This window comes from Geotrypetes seraphini, chromosome 9 (assembly GCF_902459505.1).
Source record: "Geotrypetes seraphini chromosome 9, aGeoSer1.1, whole genome shotgun sequence".
Lineage (NCBI taxonomy): Eukaryota > Metazoa > Chordata > Amphibia > Gymnophiona > Dermophiidae > Geotrypetes > Geotrypetes seraphini.
The window spans coordinates 157,607,481-157,626,229 of NC_047092.1; the positions used below are offsets into that span (position 1 = coordinate 157,607,481).

General features: G+C 41.5%; 2 protein-coding genes across 2 annotated transcripts in view; one reads left to right on the plus strand and one right to left on the minus strand.

The window, feature by feature from the left end:
* Positions 1-1,109: 1,109 nt before the first annotated feature.
* Positions 1,110-10,391, plus strand: GPR119 (G protein-coupled receptor 119). The gene is made up of 2 exons (XM_033957779.1): positions 1,110-2,130; positions 10,324-10,391. Exons 1-2 carry the CDS (start codon positions 1,110-1,112, stop codon positions 10,389-10,391), a joined length of 1,089 nt encoding a protein of 362 aa, XP_033813670.1.
* A 1,946-nt stretch (positions 10,392-12,337) lies between these two features.
* Positions 12,338-18,749, minus strand: part of ERICH6 (glutamate rich 6) — a 50,895-nt gene continuing 44,483 nt past the window's right edge. Inside the window, exons 14-15 of the mRNA XM_033958240.1 lie at positions 15,596-15,824; positions 12,338-13,014 (exon numbers count right to left, since the gene is read on the minus strand). Of these exons, the coding sequence (XP_033814131.1) occupies positions 12,745-13,014; positions 15,596-15,824 (499 nt within the window). The 3' untranslated portion in view covers positions 12,338-12,744. The remainder of the gene's footprint in view (positions 13,015-15,595; positions 15,825-18,749) is intronic.

Consider the following 18,749-nt stretch of genomic DNA (forward strand, 5'->3'; position numbering starts at 1 on the left):
GAAACCACAAAAGGACTTGATGCTTCCAGGCTGAAGACAGGCTGATAAGGGCCAAAAGAAAAACGGACTAAAAATCCAATTTTAAAGTTTAATAATACTTAGAAAATGGACATATATTAGATATGAGTAAGAAGTGCTTAGCTAAAAAACCACTTATGAAAAACATCTATAATTTTTTTTAATTTTGAGTGCAAATTTTTGGATAAATATAAGGGGGGGGGATGATATATGTATTTGTCATAGAATATAATTCTGATTGAATTTAAGTGCTGTTAAAGTGTAAGATGACTGTGTTGCACTTATTTTTGGCTTGAAAATGAATAAAGATTTATAAAAAAAAATAAAAATATGACAAGGTGAGAGAAACTGAAAGAATCAGCTTCTAGGCTCTGTGGGAAATTAGAAACTGGCAGTCCCGCGAGCTGGCAGTGTGCGGGAAGGCAACTTTGACCTATTGTTTTTAAAGGGATATTTCACTTTTGTACTGTCCATGCCCAGACTCTGTGGGCAACATCACCCATCTGTAAGAATATGCTGCCTGCTTGTCCATGGCTTTTCCTTATCAATAGCTAACACTTTCTTTTTGTTTGCCCAAGAGTTGTCTTTGCTGGTTGACTGCGTCAGAGGCAACTCCAGGAAGTAAAGCAGCAGCTTTCCCCCCCCCCTTCCCCCCCCCCCCGCCTTCTGTGTTATTCTCTTCTTCCCACTCAAAAGTATTTGTTTGAGAATCTAATCGGCAGAACCAGGGAAGATGCCTGGATGTCTTTGCTTTGCTCTTTCTACAGCGGAGCTGGGAAACAAAAGAGCAAGATTTACTAAACTGGATATTAAGCAAGTTCTTTTGGAAAAAAAAACAAAACTAAACTAAGATGACTTGATTTATGGCCTAAGCTAGGTCTGAATCACTTTTCTGTTTAACTAAACTGGACAATTTGAACTTAATGGGCCTTTCTGTCATGAACACTTAGAGTGAATTCGATGAAATATAATGAGGGGCAGCTAAAAGGGGAAAAAGATGTTCGTGAGGAGATGCCCACCGAGTTTAAGAGAACGGGCTGGTTTGTAGACTTACCTCGGTTGCTGTTTGCTCCTAAGTCACCACCAGGAAGATGGCCAGTCTCGCCTATGCTGTTGTGCACGCAGTTCTCAGTCTCTTAATCCCCACGGCTAACATCTTGGTCATTGTCATCCTCATCAAGGTCATGAAGGCGAGGCAGGGCAATAGTTACATCTTCATCCTGAATCTCGCTGCTGCCGACCTGCTGGTGGGAATCATGTGCATCCCAGAGTCCCTCGATGACCTGCTGGATGGCGACTTCGACAGCAGCTTGACCCTTTGCCTTCTGAGGTTATGCTTCACCATCACTCCTTCCGTTGGTTCTATCTTGACTCTGATCTTGATCTCCTTAGATAAGTATCTGGCCGTGAGCTTGCCTCTCTATTACCTGAAAATCATGACCAAGAGATCGGTGACGGCTCTGATCGCAGTTCTGTGGCTGATCTCCTTCTTTATTGGCCATTTACCTTTGATTCTGCCTTCTTTGCAAGAGACCAATTATCAGGGACTTTGCGGGCTCTTCTACGCGGCCAGAAAAGAGTATTTGTACGTGCTGTGCTTTGGCGTCTTCCTGCCGGCTTTGGTCACTTTGATTTCCCTTCATGTCTCTGTGGGACGGATCGCTTACTTCCACCACCGGCGGCTAGAGAGGACCCGGGTGAGAAACAACGTCTCCTGGGCTCACGCATTTCCTTTCTACCACTTTAAGGCAGCCCGGACAGCTCTCATGGTCATCGTCTGCTTCACTCTCTTTTGGGGGCCCTACTACATTGCAGCCCTTGTGCAAGCTTTCTGCAGCTCCTGCAACATGCTGAGCATCTTGAAAGACACGTTATTTATTTTGGGAGAAACAAATTCCCTCCTCAATCCGCTCATTTACACGTTTTACAGTCAAGACATAAGGAGGCATCTCCCCCAAATCCTTAGTTGCAAGAGAAAGACTGTAAAGCCATGTCTTGTTTCTGATATAGCTGTGCTTCAGTTTGCCAATGTTAGATGCTCCGAGCCTCTCGTAAATGGCGGAGAAACCAGTTTAGAAGGTTTATCTGATGATCAGCTGGCCAACAATTCAGGTTTGAGCAGCTCAGCTGACAGCACGGAAACGTGGACCTCACGGACCTCGCGGATCTAAAACCGCACGTCCTTAAAAATCTGAGGTCCGTGCCACTTGTAGTTAGTTTCTGGCTCTGACAGACCTCGATGGCATTTTAGCGCCGACGGATCTGCCTCAGCATAGGGAGGGAAACGTATTAGGATCCGTCAGCGCTAAAATGACATCGAGGTCTGTCAGAGCCGCGGACCTCAGATTTTTAAATTTACTGGGGCTGCAGGAAACCGGTTTAAAGGATTCATTTTAGAGCCGCTCCAGCACTAGTCTCTGGCTCTGACAGACCTCGATGACATTTTAGCGCTGACGGATCCTAATACTTTTCCCTCCCTATGCTGAGATGGATCCGTCAGCGCTAAATTGTCATCAGGGTCTGTCAGAGCCAGAAACTAACTACAAGTGGCACGGACCTCAGATTTTTAAGGACGTGCGGTTTTAGATCTGCGAGGTCTGTCAGGTCCATGTTTTAACCCTTCTCGACGGGACGTCTGTGAAATTGACCTGAGGTAGGTGCACAGGCACATTACCTCTGTGTTTCAGGAGCTTGCATTTTTATTTCATTTTTTTTAAATTAATCTTTATTCATTTTTAAAGCTCACAGTAAGTGTAACATATAATGCAATCATTTATACTTTAACCACTTAATATATCATCAAGTTCTAACTCGCATCAAATAACCCTCCCTTATATCCAACAGTTATTCATAAGCAAAAGAAATCATAAATTATTCCCACCCCGCCCTGAAAGTGTATGAACAAAAGGGGGGGGGGATAATATTTATTCTATGCAGTAATTTCAATCTTTACAGCATCTTGTTAATGGCTCCCAAATAACCTGAAATTTTTTAAAATTTCCCTGCTGCATGGCAATTATCCTTTCCATTTTGAATATGTGAGCTTGCGTTTTTAAATGTCCAAGAACCACCTTTGGATCCCTTTTTCACATTACTTTCATTTGTAAGGTAATGTACTTATTAAAGCTGCTTTCTGACACCTGCTCGCCCCATGGACAGTGATCTTAAAATTGATTATCCTATTATAGTTAAATACGTGTTTTAAGATATAAATCAAAGCTTCTGTTCACCATATAATAAAGTGTAAAGTATGTGGCAAAATTAAACAATCCCATTTGCACCATATTGAAGAGCAAGGCCATTGATTCCACACCAAAATGCAAAGTTTTTGCATAACTGCAGCCTAGCTCAATCCTGTAGCGACAGTTTGTTTCCAAATGCTGTCAGCTGTTCCCTTTTGGATGTCCCTTTTTAATATATTATTCTAGCAACTAACCACAGTAAATATGAAAGCACTATTTAAGGGTCCCTTTTAATTAAAGGTTAGCATGCTGACAGACAGAATGTGCTAAGGGAGGAATTCTATTTTTGTTACTTAAAAAAAAAAAAATTCCAGGCTTAGCACTGTTTTATAAACTGCATCTGGAGTTAGGCACGGTTTTAGAATATGTGAAGCATCCCTTCACATGGCTAAAATTTAGGTGCATCCATTTATGCCAATGAAAATGCAGTGGTTAAAGCTACAGCCTCAGCATCCTGAGGTTGTGGGTTCAAATCCATGCAGCTCCTTGAGACCATGGACAAAGTCACTTAATCCCCCATTACCCCAGGTATATTAGATAGATTGTGAGCCCTCTGGAACAGACAGGGAAAAATGCTTGAGTGCCAAATTAAAGAACTAAGGCCGGTACTGGACAGACTTATGTGGTCTGTGTCCCATATGTGATGATTTGGTGTAGGATTGAGCTGGGAAGGACATCAATGGAAACTCCACTAACTTGGAACATGAGGATGTTACTGGCCAGACTTTATGGTAGATGTCCTGGAAACAAGACGGTTGGATAGGCTGGAGTGAGCTTGGACAGCAACTTCAGCATTTGGAACCTAGGACAATAGCAGGTGGACTTTACAGCCTATGACCCAGAAATATCAAAGAAAAGTTAATTTAATAATGTATTTTTAATGGGTATAACTAATGGGCAGACTGGATGGACTGTTCAGATCTTTATCTGCTGTCATATACTATGTTACCTGGCAGATACCCAAAGAGTAGCAACATTCCAGAGCTGAGATTGTGATGTCATAATGCCTCATTCCACCAATGCCTAAGAGCCAACCTCAGTAGTGATGTCACAATGGCTTGATTAGATGGCAACTTCAGCATTTGGAACCTAGGACAATACCAGGTGGACTTTACAATCTATGACCCAGAAATATCAAAGAAGAGACAAGTTAATTTAATCATGTATTTTTAATGGGCAGACTGGATGGACCATTCTGGTCTTTATCTGCCGTCATTTATTATGTTACTGTGTTACCCGATGCTCCCGATTCAAGCCGGCTGCCATCCTGCAGAAGCATGCGCAGGACCTCTCAACTCCTGAGTCAAGCTGGCCGCTTCCCAGACAACGCACACATCATGTACAAGCACGCTTGACTCAGGAGTTGAGAAGTCCTGCGCATGCTTCTGCAGGATGGTGGCCGGCTTGAATCGGGAACCAGGAGGTGTTGGCGGACGGCAGAGGCATTGGCCGACGCGGGAGGGCAGCTGCAAAGGGACCCCGAGGGAAGGAAGCCACCCTGAAGGAAGGCCACCTCTGCCCACCCCTGGGCCACCATAGCTGAGAGCTCATTTAGCGAGTCAACACTCATTTTGTGAGTTAAGGTTTGCGGGAGTGTTTTGCTCGTCTTGCAAAACACTCGCAAACCGTGTTACTCGCAAACAGAGGTTTGACTGTATATAAATAAATATTCTATAACATAGAAACAAGATGGCAGATAAAGGTCAAATGGCCCATCTGACTTTTAGGAATGCTCAAGAGCTGCCCATGCCCCTCCCTTAACCCTGCCCCCTTTTAAATCCACACTCTAGAATTTATGCGCATCACTTTATAGAATATGCTTAGAAAGTTGTGTGCGAAAATTCTAATTAGTGTCAATAATTGCTTGTTAATTGGCAATTATTGATGCAGATTGGCTTGTTAACTAATTGTTAACTAATTAAGTTGCACATGCAAATAGGAATATGCACAGATTTGTGTATGCAACTCTAATCACAGTATATAGAATCTGGAGGTAAGTGCATAGGTATAAAATAATAATAATAATAACTATTCTTTTATACCACAATAATCAAAAATTGTAGGCAGTTTACACTAAAAAGAGATGGACAATCAGTGAAATAGAATAATACAGCAAAAAATACAAATATTTGTAAACTAGAATTTCAATAATAAAACTCACTAAGTAATAAACTTATCGAACAAAGTGGTCTTAATTAATTTCCAAAAACTGCGATAGGATAACATAGCTTGCTGAATACATTTACCTAACCAAGATTGTTGCCTACTAGCTTGAAATGCTAGAGTCCTATCTAAGAAGGTCTTATATCTACACCCATTAATTTTTGGATAAGCAAATAAGTAGAAGTTTCTAGTTTCTCTTGATGGTCTTTGCAACACAAAATGAGGCAAAAGGTAAGCTGGAGACAATCCCGATATCAGCTTAAAGCAGATACAGGAAAATTTGAATAATACTCTTGCCTCCAAAGGCAGCCAATGAAGTAAACGATAATATGGACTAATATGGTCGTTCTTTTTTAAACCGACCATTTAAACTGACCATAGGATGCACAAAGCATTTTGCACATGCTAAGTTTTAGTAAAAGGGTGCCTAATGTGTTAAAAGCAATATAAAGGTGCAGTTATGCAGTCTATGTTTTATTTAGGTATACAGTAGAACGCCGATTATCCGAACGCTGATTATCCAGATGGCTGATTATTCAGATTGTTTCGGGGGTCTCGGTTTATATTTGAGTTCCCCCTGAAGTACCATTCCTATCACCTTCCCTCCCTCCCAGCCCATCCCCCCCTCCCAAACCAGGAGACTCCTGCAAGAAAAGAGAACGTTTCCCCTTCCTCCCCAAACAGGCACAATCAACCCCCCTCCCGGACCCAGAGGAAAGACTCCAGGCCTACCTTGTTTCCCTGCCCATTCTCTTTCAGCAATGAAAATAGCTGCTGAGACTTCTAGTAGTAGTTTTAACACCATCCTTATTGTAAGGAAAACAGTTTTAACTACTGAGGCAGATAAGAACTATTTGGCCATTCTTTTGTACACAGCTCTAACTAAGGGCTTCTCCTAGCTGTCAATCTGTGCTAGATTACATGTTTTGTCTGCTCATCACCTGTCCTTGTTCTTACTACTGCCTGCCAGCAGTTAGTCCTATAAGTGTGACCTCCTGAAAAAGATTTTGCCTTATCTTTCATGACCTAAATTGGGAAATATGGCCAAATCAGCCTGCACAGGCCCAGATTTTGCGATAGACAACACAGGCAGTTGTCCGCAGCATCACATTTTAAAACTGCCAGAAGATGAAGCAGAGAAAAATGATTCTTAAGATGAGTGTAATATAGTGTACTTCAAACTGTCACATCAGCCCAACTTTAAGGTTAGAGCTGTAGAGGAATGCAAAGAACTTCAAAGGGACCTGAACAAACTGAGTGAGTGGGCAAATAAATGGCAGATGAGCTTCAATGTAGAAAAATGTAAAGTTATGCACATAGGGAAAGGGAACCCGATGTACAGTTACACGATGGGGGGGGGGGGATAATATTGGGGAAAAGCAACCTAGAAAAGGACTTGAGGGTTTTGATGGATAAAACAACGAAACCGGCGGCACAATGTGCTGCGGCCTCAAAAAAGGCGAACAGAATGTTGGGCATTATGAAAAAAGGTATCACTACCAGAACCAAGGAAGTTATCCTCCCGCTGTATAGGGCGATGGTGCGACCGCATCTGGAGTACTGCGTTCAGTACTGGTCGCTTTACCTTAAGAAGGATATGGCGATACTCGTGAGGGTCCAGAGAAGAGCAACAAAAATGATAAAGGGCATGGAAAACCTGTCATATGCTGAGAGGCTGGAGAAGCTGGGGCTCTTTTCCCTGGAAAAGCGGAGACTTAGAGGGGATATGATAGAAACTTATAAGATCATGAAGGGTATAGCGAAGGTACAGAGGGACAGATTCTTCAGACCGGCGGGGGCAACAAGAACTAGAGGGCACTCTAAAAAATTGAAGGGAGAAAGGTTCAGAACAAATGCTAGGAAGTTCTTCTTCACTCAGAGGGTAGTGGACACCTGGAATGCGCTTCCAGTGGAGGTGGTAGAGCAGAGTACGACTTTGGGTTTCAAAAAGGGACTGGACAAGTTCCTGAAGGAAAAGGGGATCCAGGGATACAATTAGAGGGTTACTATACAGTACAAAATGCTCTAGAGTAATAGATCACTACAGGTCATTGACCTGGGGGGCCACCGCGGGAGCAAACTGCTGGGCATGATGGACCTATGGTCTGACTCGGCAGAGGCGATGCTTATGTTCTTATGTGCTTCCAGACAGCTGTTCCCTAGTCTTAGCACAGGGGCAGAATTCTAATATAGTCAGGCTCATTTTGCACAAAGCATGGTTGCAGAGACTGCCTGGTGTGTCAGAATCCAGCACCTCTTCCAATCCCTGAGAGACTGTGCACTGCAAGGGCACTCTGAACCCAATCCAATCCAATTTTTGGTCTTATATATTGATTCATCCCGACAAAGGGGCTCGATTCAGTTTACAAAAGATTAAATAAAAGGACATGGAATGTATGATATTAAAGTACAGGAATCATCATTTGCAATTGTTATTTATGTTGAAGAATCAGTTAGAAATTTCTAGAATAGGTAAATTTTTAAAGTTTTCATAAAAGTCAACAAGGAAGGAAGAAGTCTAACATCAACTGGGAGATTATTCCAAATTTTTGCAAAAAGAAAAGCAAAAGATCGACAGATCTTGCCTAAGGTTTTAATTCCCTTAATAGAAGGGAAGGCCAGTTTATATTTATTAATTCACCTGGAATATAGAGGCTGTTGAGAATTCAATGAGAATCAGCGGGAGGAAAAAAAATCCCATATAGAATTTTAAATGTTATGCTAGCACACTTGAATTGATTTCTCCAATAAACCGGGAGCCAATGCAAGGCTTTCAACAAAGGAGTAAAGTGATCATATTTACTCTTACCAAATATCAGCTTGGCCGCTGTATTTTGAATAAGTTGCAACCTTTTCATGTCGCTTAAGTATATCAGAGTCTAGAATCACTAACATTGTGGGGAATGAGAAGGAAAGATGGATGCTCTGTTTATTGGGGGGGGGGGGGGAGAGGAGAATGCTGGGAACAGGATAAGAGGAATGCGAGAGAAGTTGCTGTGGGTTGAAAGTATCCAGTCTTTTTTTTGCCTGTGTTTTGTGTATAGACTTGAAAATATGGCTTACACCTTTTATTTTCTGATGCTGTCCAAAATGCATCCTTAGTGATGTCTCTTAAAATTAACTAATGTAGAAGTTGATAGTCACAGTGAGCTAAACAGGCAAGAGAGCATCCTGCCTGATGAAATCACAGGTGCCTGCCTATCCATTGATATATTCAGTGACACTTGATATTCAGTAGTTGCTGAATATCAGCATTATCCCCCTACATCTTTGCCGGCTAAATGTCTAGACCACCAAGATGTCTAAATTTATTCACCAGTTTTGACCAATTTAGAAACATCCAAATCAGAACTATTTAGACCGGGGAAGGGTCAGCATTGTAATAGACCAGCCACGTAGACATGCTAACAGAGCAGTGGGGCACTGCTGTGAACTTCACATAAAAGGTGCCAGATGTACATCTCACATAACCCCCTTATAATTTATGCTAAGCCCTCCAAAAACTACTATACCCTTCCTGTCTACCACCCTAACAGCCCTTATGGCTGCAGGTGGCACCTATATGGCAGTAGAGTAGGGTTTTGGTGGGCTCATACTTTCCACCATGAATGTATTGGTTAGAGTACCTTATAGACCTGGGTCTTCCTTTCTAAGGTTTACTAGCCCACCCACTGGGCTACTTAAGACACTTGGTGTGATGCTCTACTAGGATTTCCCATGCCAGGTTCTGCTGTTCTACAGACAGGTATGTACTGTTTTATTTAGAAATTTTGGGGGTTGGAGGGGATCAGTGACCACTGAGGGAGTGTGGGAGGGTCATTACTTTATCCCTTCAGTGATCATCTGGTGAGTTTGGGTTCCTTTTGGGCATTTAGACGCTTCTAAAACAAGTCTAAGCAAAAACATCTAAGTTCCATGTAGGACGTCATGCAAATGGTTCAGTTATCACTGCAAAACATCCTAGTGTAACCCATCCTAACGCCCACCCAAAACATGCCCATAACACACCTCTTTTAGACTTAAGACATTCTGGAGGATGAACAACCTGCAAGATGTCCAAATTTCTAGTTTCAATAATCGGCACTTAGACATTTTGGTGAGCAAAATGTCCAAGTGCCAACTTAGGTGGTTTTTTGGACATTTATGTGTTTTGATTATACCCTTATAAGTGTTCTGGAATAGAAATAAACTTTCAATTTGCTAATGATAATCTATGACAAGATGTGTGCAACTCTGACAAAAGAGCAGTAGAGAGTAGAAATATGAATCTCGCACACAGCAAATGGAGCAATTCTATAAAGGGATGCCCAGATGCAGCACAGGAAAAGTTGTTACAAAATACTAGAGTAAATCTGCATCGGTGTGTCTAAATGTAGTTATGACTCTTACACCAGGTCCATGGCAGGCAGAAATGGGCATATTTAAGTGGGGCAAAAGGGCACATGCAACTTATGGTATTCTATAATTTGTGCATGTGTGGGATACACATGTCACTTATTAGATCTGTCCAAAACACAAAGGAGAATTCATTCCCAAACACCTACAATGTGGCAATCAGCTCAGCTATAAGCACGTAAACTTCGTTAAGCTACGTGACTTTTGAGAAACCGAAATATCGAATATCACTCATCTGGAGATGTGAAACTTCCTAGTCCCGACAGAAAAGACTTTCTGTTTCGCCCGAAAACATGTTACATGGATCCCCTGAAGTAGCCGTTTTCGGGCAAAACAGAAAGTCTTTTCTGTCGGGACTAGGAAGTTTCACATCTCCAGATGAGTGATATTTGATATTTCGGTTTCTCAAAAGTCACGCAGCTTAACGAAGTTTACATGCTTATAGCTGAGCTGATTGCCACATTGTAGGTGTTTGGGAATGAATTCTCCTTTGTGTTTTGGACAGATCTAATAAGTGATATTTTGAACCATATCAAAAATACTGAAGAAAAAGATAAAAGATTGAAAATTTGAAAAAAATCTAATACTTTGATGTATGAAAGTTATCTATAATTGTACGGAGTTTTTTTATAAACCCGTGATGATGAGAGCGGCTTAAGGCACTTGTGTAGTCCTGGCTGCTCTCAATTGAGGTTTATTTTTCTCCGTTGCGTTTTATGATTTTGTCAACAGTCTTTTTCTGTCCGTTTTGGTATGAATGAATCCCTTCTACCTAACATTATTTACAATACGTGTTGAATTGAAGTTTTTTGTGATTAAATACGATTGTGCCTTTTGGGATACACATGTACATGTGTTCTGCCGTGTTCACTCCCCTGGTAGTTATGTGCTATGTCACTTACACACACCCTTATTAAACAGCATGCACACATGGCACTTTTTGCTGCTTTTACCCATGCAAGGTGAAAACCAAACAGAAGAGAGAAGAGAACTTGCCTCAATATGCAACAAACAAATAAAAAGGCAAGCGAGATGTCTATAAAACCAGTTACTTTTATTGGAATAAAGGAGTCCCAATTTAATTACTTGACTTGGATATAGATGTAAGAGCTAAATGTTCCGACTAGGATCCCAGTTTCAGCAATGTGGAATGCCTTCCTCAGGGGACAAACAGAAAACCACGTGTAACGCTCAATGGGGTTGCTGACTGAGATCAAAGGATCACGGACGGACAATTCTTTGTTTTTCTAACTCATTGTGTGATGATGACCTGTTATTAGGAGATTTTCTGGCCATTGCCACAGATTTCATTTTTTTTCCTAGAATAATCGCTGTCGAAGGATAAAACTGATGCATAGCCATGTTTTATTTAAGCCTCTATAAAACACAGCCCTCAGCCTAGCATGACATAGATGGGCCACAACTGCTTTATTAAGCTTCAGGTTCTAAATTGTTGCCGACTCTCCCCCGGTCTATCGCAAGACGGGGTTGGATCTGTCAATGTTTCCTCCATGCCCCCATGGAGACCTGACTTCCAATGATTGGCTCCCAGGCGGGGCCGGAAACTTCCTCTAGAGCAGTGAGGTGACAAGATTGGTCTCTTCAACTGTCCATCTCCTATGTCATGCTAGGCTGAAGTGCTGTGCTGGTTGGTTTTATAAACATCTTGTTTAGCAACATAAGAACATATGAACTGCTATACTGGGACAGACTGACGGACCATGAAGCCCAGTATCCTGTTTCCAACAGTGGCCAACCCAGGTCAGAAGTGCCTGGCAAGATCCCAAAGAGTAAAGCAGATTTTATGCTGCTTATCCTAGGAATAAGCAGTGGATTTCCCCAAATCATCTTAACAATGGCTTATTGGCTTTTCTTTTAGGAAGTTATCCAAACCTTTTTAAACCTGGCTAAGCTAACTGCTTTCATCACATTCTCTGATAATGAATTCCAGAGTTTAATTACATATTGAGTGAAGAAATATTTCTCTGGTTTGTTTTAAATCTACTACTTAATATGTAGCTTCATTGCATGCCCCTAGTCCTAGTTTTTTGGAAAGAGTAAACCAGTGACTCACATCTACCCACTCCACTCAGTATTTTATAGAACTCTATCATATCTCCCCTGAGCCATCTCTTCTCCAGGCTGAAGAGCCCTAACTGCTTTAGCCTTTCCTCATAGGGAAATCATCCCATCTCTCATCCTTCTCTAATTCCTTTATATCTTTTTTGAGATGTGGTGACCAGAATTGCACACAGGATTCAAGGTGCCTATGAATGAGTTTAAAAAAAGGGGGATTCAGAGAGGTAAGGAGGAACCCTGTCATAATTCTTCCTTTCTGTCAGAAATGTATTCAAAATCATATTGTATACTTGTTAATTGAAGTGAAAATGAATAAAGAATTAAAAAAAAAAAAAGAAATGTATTCAAAAATATATTCTCAAAGAAATATTTTGCTCCTCATGTTACTGAATTTTAAATGAATAAAGAAATAAATAAAAATCTGAATCATTTTTATTTTCTTCAGCATTTATCATAGCAATAAAAACAATCCTCCAGACATTAAAATACATTTTTTTTCAATTTGCAGACAAATGAAAAATAAAACTAACTTGTACAATCTTGTTCCTACTGACATAAGTAGGTAACCAACTTATCTACAGCGGTTTAGATTTGGGTAGTGGCTAACAGCTTGTCTTTAGCAAAATGCTATGCAAATCCATGTGCATTGAGAGGAAAAGGATTCACTAAAATGTGAATCTTAGCAATGTGTGATCACAAGAAACCACAGCACAGCATGTAAAAGTGTAAGAAGTGACACTTTTACTTATGTCATTCATACATACATTTCAAACATGAACAGGAGACACCATTCAGCCATAATGGGGTTGGAATCAAATCAATATGAAGACCAGTGAATTTCCAAGTATTACATCGGTCTGCTGTTCTCATCAATTACAGTCTGCACTAAAGTGCCGACATCCCTACCTAACTTAGACAGCTTACACAGGTAAATGAGTTTCTGTGTCTGGGAGAGCAGGTATGAACGTGGTTTTATTTTAGTCCACTGTCTATTGGAAGGACAGTTTAAAAACTCATTAAGTTTATTAAGTAAAATTTGAATCTTTATTTTACTAGCAAACAGCAGAAGATCTTCTTTCGATACTTGTTTGAGTGGAAGGGATTCAGTTGCAGTGACCTTTCAGAAAAAACAAAGAAAGAGAAGGAAAGACACTTAAATATATATCCGCTATAATAAAACCCTTAGAGCGCATGCGCAGTTGAAACTTTGTGTGGCCGTGATCCCTGATCTGTGACTCCGTGTTGCCACATGCGCAGTAGGAACCTTGCGTGTGGCGATTTCCCCAGCAACATTTCTGCCCCGATCTCCGATGCCGGCTGACTTCTGACGATGCCTCTCCTTCTCACCTCCGGACCAGCAGCGGCAGCAGCCACGGGGCATTTGCTAGGCTGCCCCACTTCGATAATGCGAAGCGGGCCAGCCTAGCAAAAGCCCTGAGGCTGCCCGGCCTAGCGAATGCTGGACAGTGAGCAGGTAAGGGAGAAGGGGTACTACTGGACAGAGAGGAGGTAAAAGGAACGGAGAAGGGCTACTGGTGGACAGGGGAAGCAGGGAAGGGGTAAAAGGAATGGAGATGGGCTACTGCTAGACAGGGGGAGCAGGGAAGGGATGCTGCTGGACATGGGGGAGGTAAAAGTAAGGGAGAAGGGAAAACAGACAGGGGACAGAGAGAAAGAAAGAAAAAAAGACAGACAGGGGGCAGAGAGAAAGAAAGAGAGAAATGCCTAAGTCTACACATCTATTCTAGCACCCGCTAATGTAACAGGCTATAAAACTAGCTGCAATATACTTACATCTAGAGCAGGGGTGTCAAAACCCCTCCTCGAGGGCCACAATCCAGTCGGGTTTTCAGGATTTCCCCAATGAATATGCATGAGATCTATTAGCATTCAATGAAAGCAGTGCATGCAAATAGATCTCATACATATTCAGTGGGGAAATCCTGAAAACCCAACTGGATTGCGGCCCTCGAGGAGGGACTTTGACACATATCTAGAGTCACTAAAGTATACTATCACATTAACACATGTGTTATTAGTAATTAGGTCACAGCTACAGGAAAATAATGCACACAAACTGCTGGATTCTGTATATTTTTGCCAAAGTTGGGTATGCAAATTTGGTTGCATCTACGTATAAACTAAATAGACAATAAGATGAAAACAATCAAGTATTAGTGTTAATAAGCACTTAATTGGCTATAATTAGAAGTTATGTGCCCTACGCCCTATTTAATAACATGCACACCTAAATTTCATAGTGTGCAATTCCAAAGGGGGTATGGCTTTGAGAGGGGCATGGGTGGAAAAGGGGCAATCCCAAAAATTAGGCCTGATGTTATAGAAATCCTGATTTGTGTGCCTAGCTGCAATCAGTTAGGTGTAAGCGTTTACACCAGCCTTTTGGCAAGTGCAAAATGCATACTAAGCTACTATTCTGTAATGGTTATTTTGCACAGAATGCCCTTTACAGAATACTATACCTTAGTGCTGATCATCCCAGCACTTAATTCACTGTTTTTACATCTTTATTAGTAACTAGAATCCATTGCATAAAAGAGGACCTGCAGTAAAATAATGCACTCAGAATTTCTGTTTTCCCATCATTAATATATTCTTTTCCATCTTCTCATTTGATAGAAAACTCCAGGAGGATAGATTTACTGAAACCAGAAACTGCTTCAAAAGTATATTTTAGCCAGGCAGAATATGAATCCAACATTCACAGTTTGACTGTTTGGAAGTCAAACAAATTGCTTTCCAATTAGCTAAAGTTTCAGTGTACACCATATAAATGGTCAGGTGTATGAATGCATCGAAGAGAGGATGTGGAAGGAAAGATGCACTGCAACAATAATTCTCAAGCAAGCTAATTTCATCATGGCTGTTGCTCTCGAGCTATTTTGCTTTACTGATATTTTTAAAAAGTTGGTGCATACAGGGAATGTTGGAAGACCAGACTGATATGAGATAATAATCCCATGCTCTGAATAACTATCTTGATACATCCTCTGTCCTATATAGCTTCAGCCAGAGACCATTAATCTGCCATGACAATATTATCTCTGAAAGTCCACAAGTTTAGAAGGCATTCTTCTAGCATGGCCTCTTTTGTGGCAATTTCAGAGTAACATGTATGTCACTTATAGCAGTGGTTCCCAACTTTGTCCTGGAGGACCACCAGCTAGTCAGGTTTTCAGGATAGCCCTACTGAATATGCATGAAAGAGATTTGCATGTAATGAAGATGATAGGAATGCAGATCTGCCAGGACAGGGTTGGGATCACTGACCTATAGTAAACAAAACATATTCTGTATAATCTGTGCAGCCCAAAATACTTTCAAGTTCTTATAGCCTCTATAGGGTACAAATTTCTTATTATTTATTAAAATATTTATATACTGTCTAAAAACGAAATGGTCTACAAAAATAAAACATACATAAAATAAACATCACAAAATAACATTTTCACTGTTAATTATATTTTTCTGCTCCAAAATCAGGAAAATACATCACAGGAATGCTGTAATAAACAGCTGAGTTTTTAACTGTTTAGCATAACGCATGCAAACTGACCTAAGAACAAATCAGATAGCATTTCTTCACACCAGTGATGATTACTATTCTATGAAAAACAACTGTGGTATAAGACACACAATATAAAATTCTACAGAAATATGGAAATATTTATAATTACCTCTACTTTAGCTCCTACACTGAATCTTGCCTGTCTTCCCATTGCAAGAAAAGAGACAACAATTTTGTCCTGGCCAAGTATTCTGATCCCAATATTAAGGTTCAGCGATATAAAAATTGGTTTAAATGGAGGAGGATTGCTTGAATTAAGATTGTTTTTCCACTTCCATGTCTTCACTCGGTTGCCTGTGTCATCTGCATAGTCTCCTCCTACAGCATTTATATTTATCCTAAAGAAAAAAAAATCATAATTTTGAAATATATATAACAAGTCAAAGCAATACTTATGCTTCAGCAGCAAAATGTCCAAATAGAAAAAGAAAAAAAAAGTCAAAAGAAAAGAACTGAAGCACAGGAAACAGAGTAGTATGGCAGATGACAGTAAAAAAAAGGTCAACTTTCCCATTCAGGCTGTCCAATTATTCCAATCCAGACTGCTAAGGATACAGTAAATCCACATACCAATATGTAAGTTGTCTCTCCTTATCCAAAACAAGTTTTTTTCCCCACAACTTGTACCACCAAGCCTTATAATAACCTAAATAGCTACCAATACTAGGATGATTATTACCTGAACATCTGGCCTCTTAGATTGGCATGGCTTTTCTGGATGATACCTTGTCATCATGAACCTGCTGCACTAACCCAGTTAGACTTTCAGGAGTTGTAGTTTTATTTACATTACTGGAAATTTAACAATGAAAATAATTCTATATATAGAAATACAATAATAAGTTAGAACTGTATTCTTATGGTTTATCTTTGTTAGTTGTATAGTTCTATGCAGTCTCCCAGGTTCCTTCTAATTTTTTGCCTATTAAAATAATCTGGCTACTTTTTTTTTTTTTTCATTTTATGTTTACCTCTTAAGTTGTAGCCTGCAGGTACCAAGTCCTGGATACCCCCAAGACTTGTAATATTCCTCCTCCTTTGTAAAGCTGCACTATTATTTTTAGCACTGGCCATGGCGGTAACAGCTCCAATGCTCGTAGAATTTCTATGAGTGTCTAAAATGCTTGCACAGCTTTGTAAAGGAGAGGGATTATTAGGTCATGTTTCTACATTTATTACATGCTTTCTTTAATTCTGTTATTGTTTTAACCTCAGCTGTAGTTTAATGGAAATTCCTGAATAGACTGAATTAAAATAATCTGGCTGGGAAAGAATCAACATCTGAACCAGCAGAGCAAGTAGATCTTCGTGAAAATATGATTGCACCAGCTTAAGTTATTAAGTTTTTTCTTAAATTTGCCTGGAATTCCATTGATAGTGTAGTATCTAATATTATACCCAAATGGACCAGCTTTGAAGATCTTTGGACTGCCAGTCGGCTAGAAACTGACTGTGACCTCTGCCCCCATGGATCCTCGCCACATGATTAGGGGCAAGAAATGCAGCCTGTGCCCTGAAACCTGGGGGGGGGGTCCCTCCAGATGCATACAACCCATGACAAGGTCAGCGGGCAAGCAAACTCCCAGGGGAATCCCGAGTTTAAGAAGGGTGACACACAGCAGGCTGGTTCCACAGATCCATCCAAAGTTTCTCTGTGAAGCCACAGTGCGGCTTTGCAGGATTGCGCCCTTTCCTCTGACAGGGGACCTCTGTAAAGGAGTCTCAAGGCACTGAAAAAGTGAACTTTAAGCAAAAAAACAAGAAAAAGCAGCAGAGCAATTCAAAAGACTTCTGCATGGATTGCTTGCAGAAATTGAAACTGGATATAGCTCTAGCTTTCAGTATAAGGGGGGAGTAGCATGTGCTCAGAAAAATTCTGGATTTCTGCAACTCCCAGATTGTGGGTTGGGATTGAACACCTAGCCTAGCGTATGGAATCTGGAAGGGACGTAACAGAACTCTGTTTAGAATAGTGGGGGTTTTATCCCAGAGCCACAAGAGAACTCGCCTACTTACAAATCATAGCACCAAGTACTCCCTTCTAGCCCTTGTATCAAGCATGAGTTACTAATGTGGTCCTGTATTTTTTTAGAAATGCTTGGCTGCACCTGGATTAAAAAGAGAGAATGAATTCTACTAAACGCTTCATACAACGTTACCTGTGACACTCAGCTATATGTACTGGAGCCCTACATTTACTATTATGACACCAATAAAGTACCGTATTTTCACCCATATACCGCGCACCCATGTAAAACGCGCACACGGGTATAGTGCACGGGGAACACAAATTTATGCAAAAAAAATTTAATATAGCGCGCACACGCGTATACCGCACATGCTAAAACCTCCTTCCGCCTACTCCGAACCGGCATCCTCCCCCCCGCTCGCTTACCCGATCCCCTCTGCGAACCGGCATCCTCCACCTCCCCCGCTTGCGTCACCCCTCCTCCCCCGTGATCCTACATCCCCCCCAGCACCGTAAAACATCTCTTACCCAATTGGGCACCGGCACCGGCACCAATGCACAGAATGTGCCAGTGCCAGTGCCCGAAGATCCTCCCTCGTTGGTTTGGGCTGGGCTGGGCGGTGCAGGGTGGGAGAGATCCTCCTTCTTCCTGTGCCGGGCTGGACTAGGCTTTGAGCATTTGCGCATGCTCAAAGCCTTCTGGTCTCGCTCTCTCCAAGATTATCTCGGAGCAAATGCTCAAAGCCTAGTCCAGCCCGGCGCAGGAAGAAGGAGGATCTCTCCCGCACCGCACCGCCCAGCCCAGCCCAGCCCAGCCCAGCCCAAACCAACGAGGGAGGATCTTCGGGCACTGACACTGGCACATCCTTTGCATTGGTGCTGGTGCTGGTGCCCAATCAGGTAAGAGATGTTTTGTGGTGCTAGGGGGGATGTAGGATCGCGGGAGAGGGGGGGGGTGACGCGAGCGGGGGGGAAGGATGCCGGTTCGTAGGGGGGATGCTGATCGGATTGAAAAAAAAAGTTGTAAAACGCACTCACACGTATAACGCGCACGGTTATGCATGGTTTGTAAAATCGTGTATAACGCGCGCGTTATATGCGTGAAAATACGGCATTCCAACAGAAGTTTAAAACTAAAACCATAAAAAAGAAGGTCATGCTAGTGGCTTAGTGGAAAGTGCCTCACTGCCAAATGTAAAACCTGGGTGCTACAGGCTTATAGAGACCAGTTACAACTGAGTTGGAAGTCCACAAGAAGCATGAGGTACCTGCCAGAGCAAAAACAACAATAAGT

Coding starts and splice junctions, on each gene's coding strand:
- GPR119 (XM_033957779.1), top strand. CDS start 1,110: ATGGCCAGTCTCGCCTATGCTGTTGTGCACGCAGTTCTCAGTCTCTTA. Junction 2,131..10,323: donor TCAGCTGGCCAACAATTCAG/GTTTGAGCAGCT, acceptor TGTTTTGGACAG/ATCTAATAAGTGATATTTTG.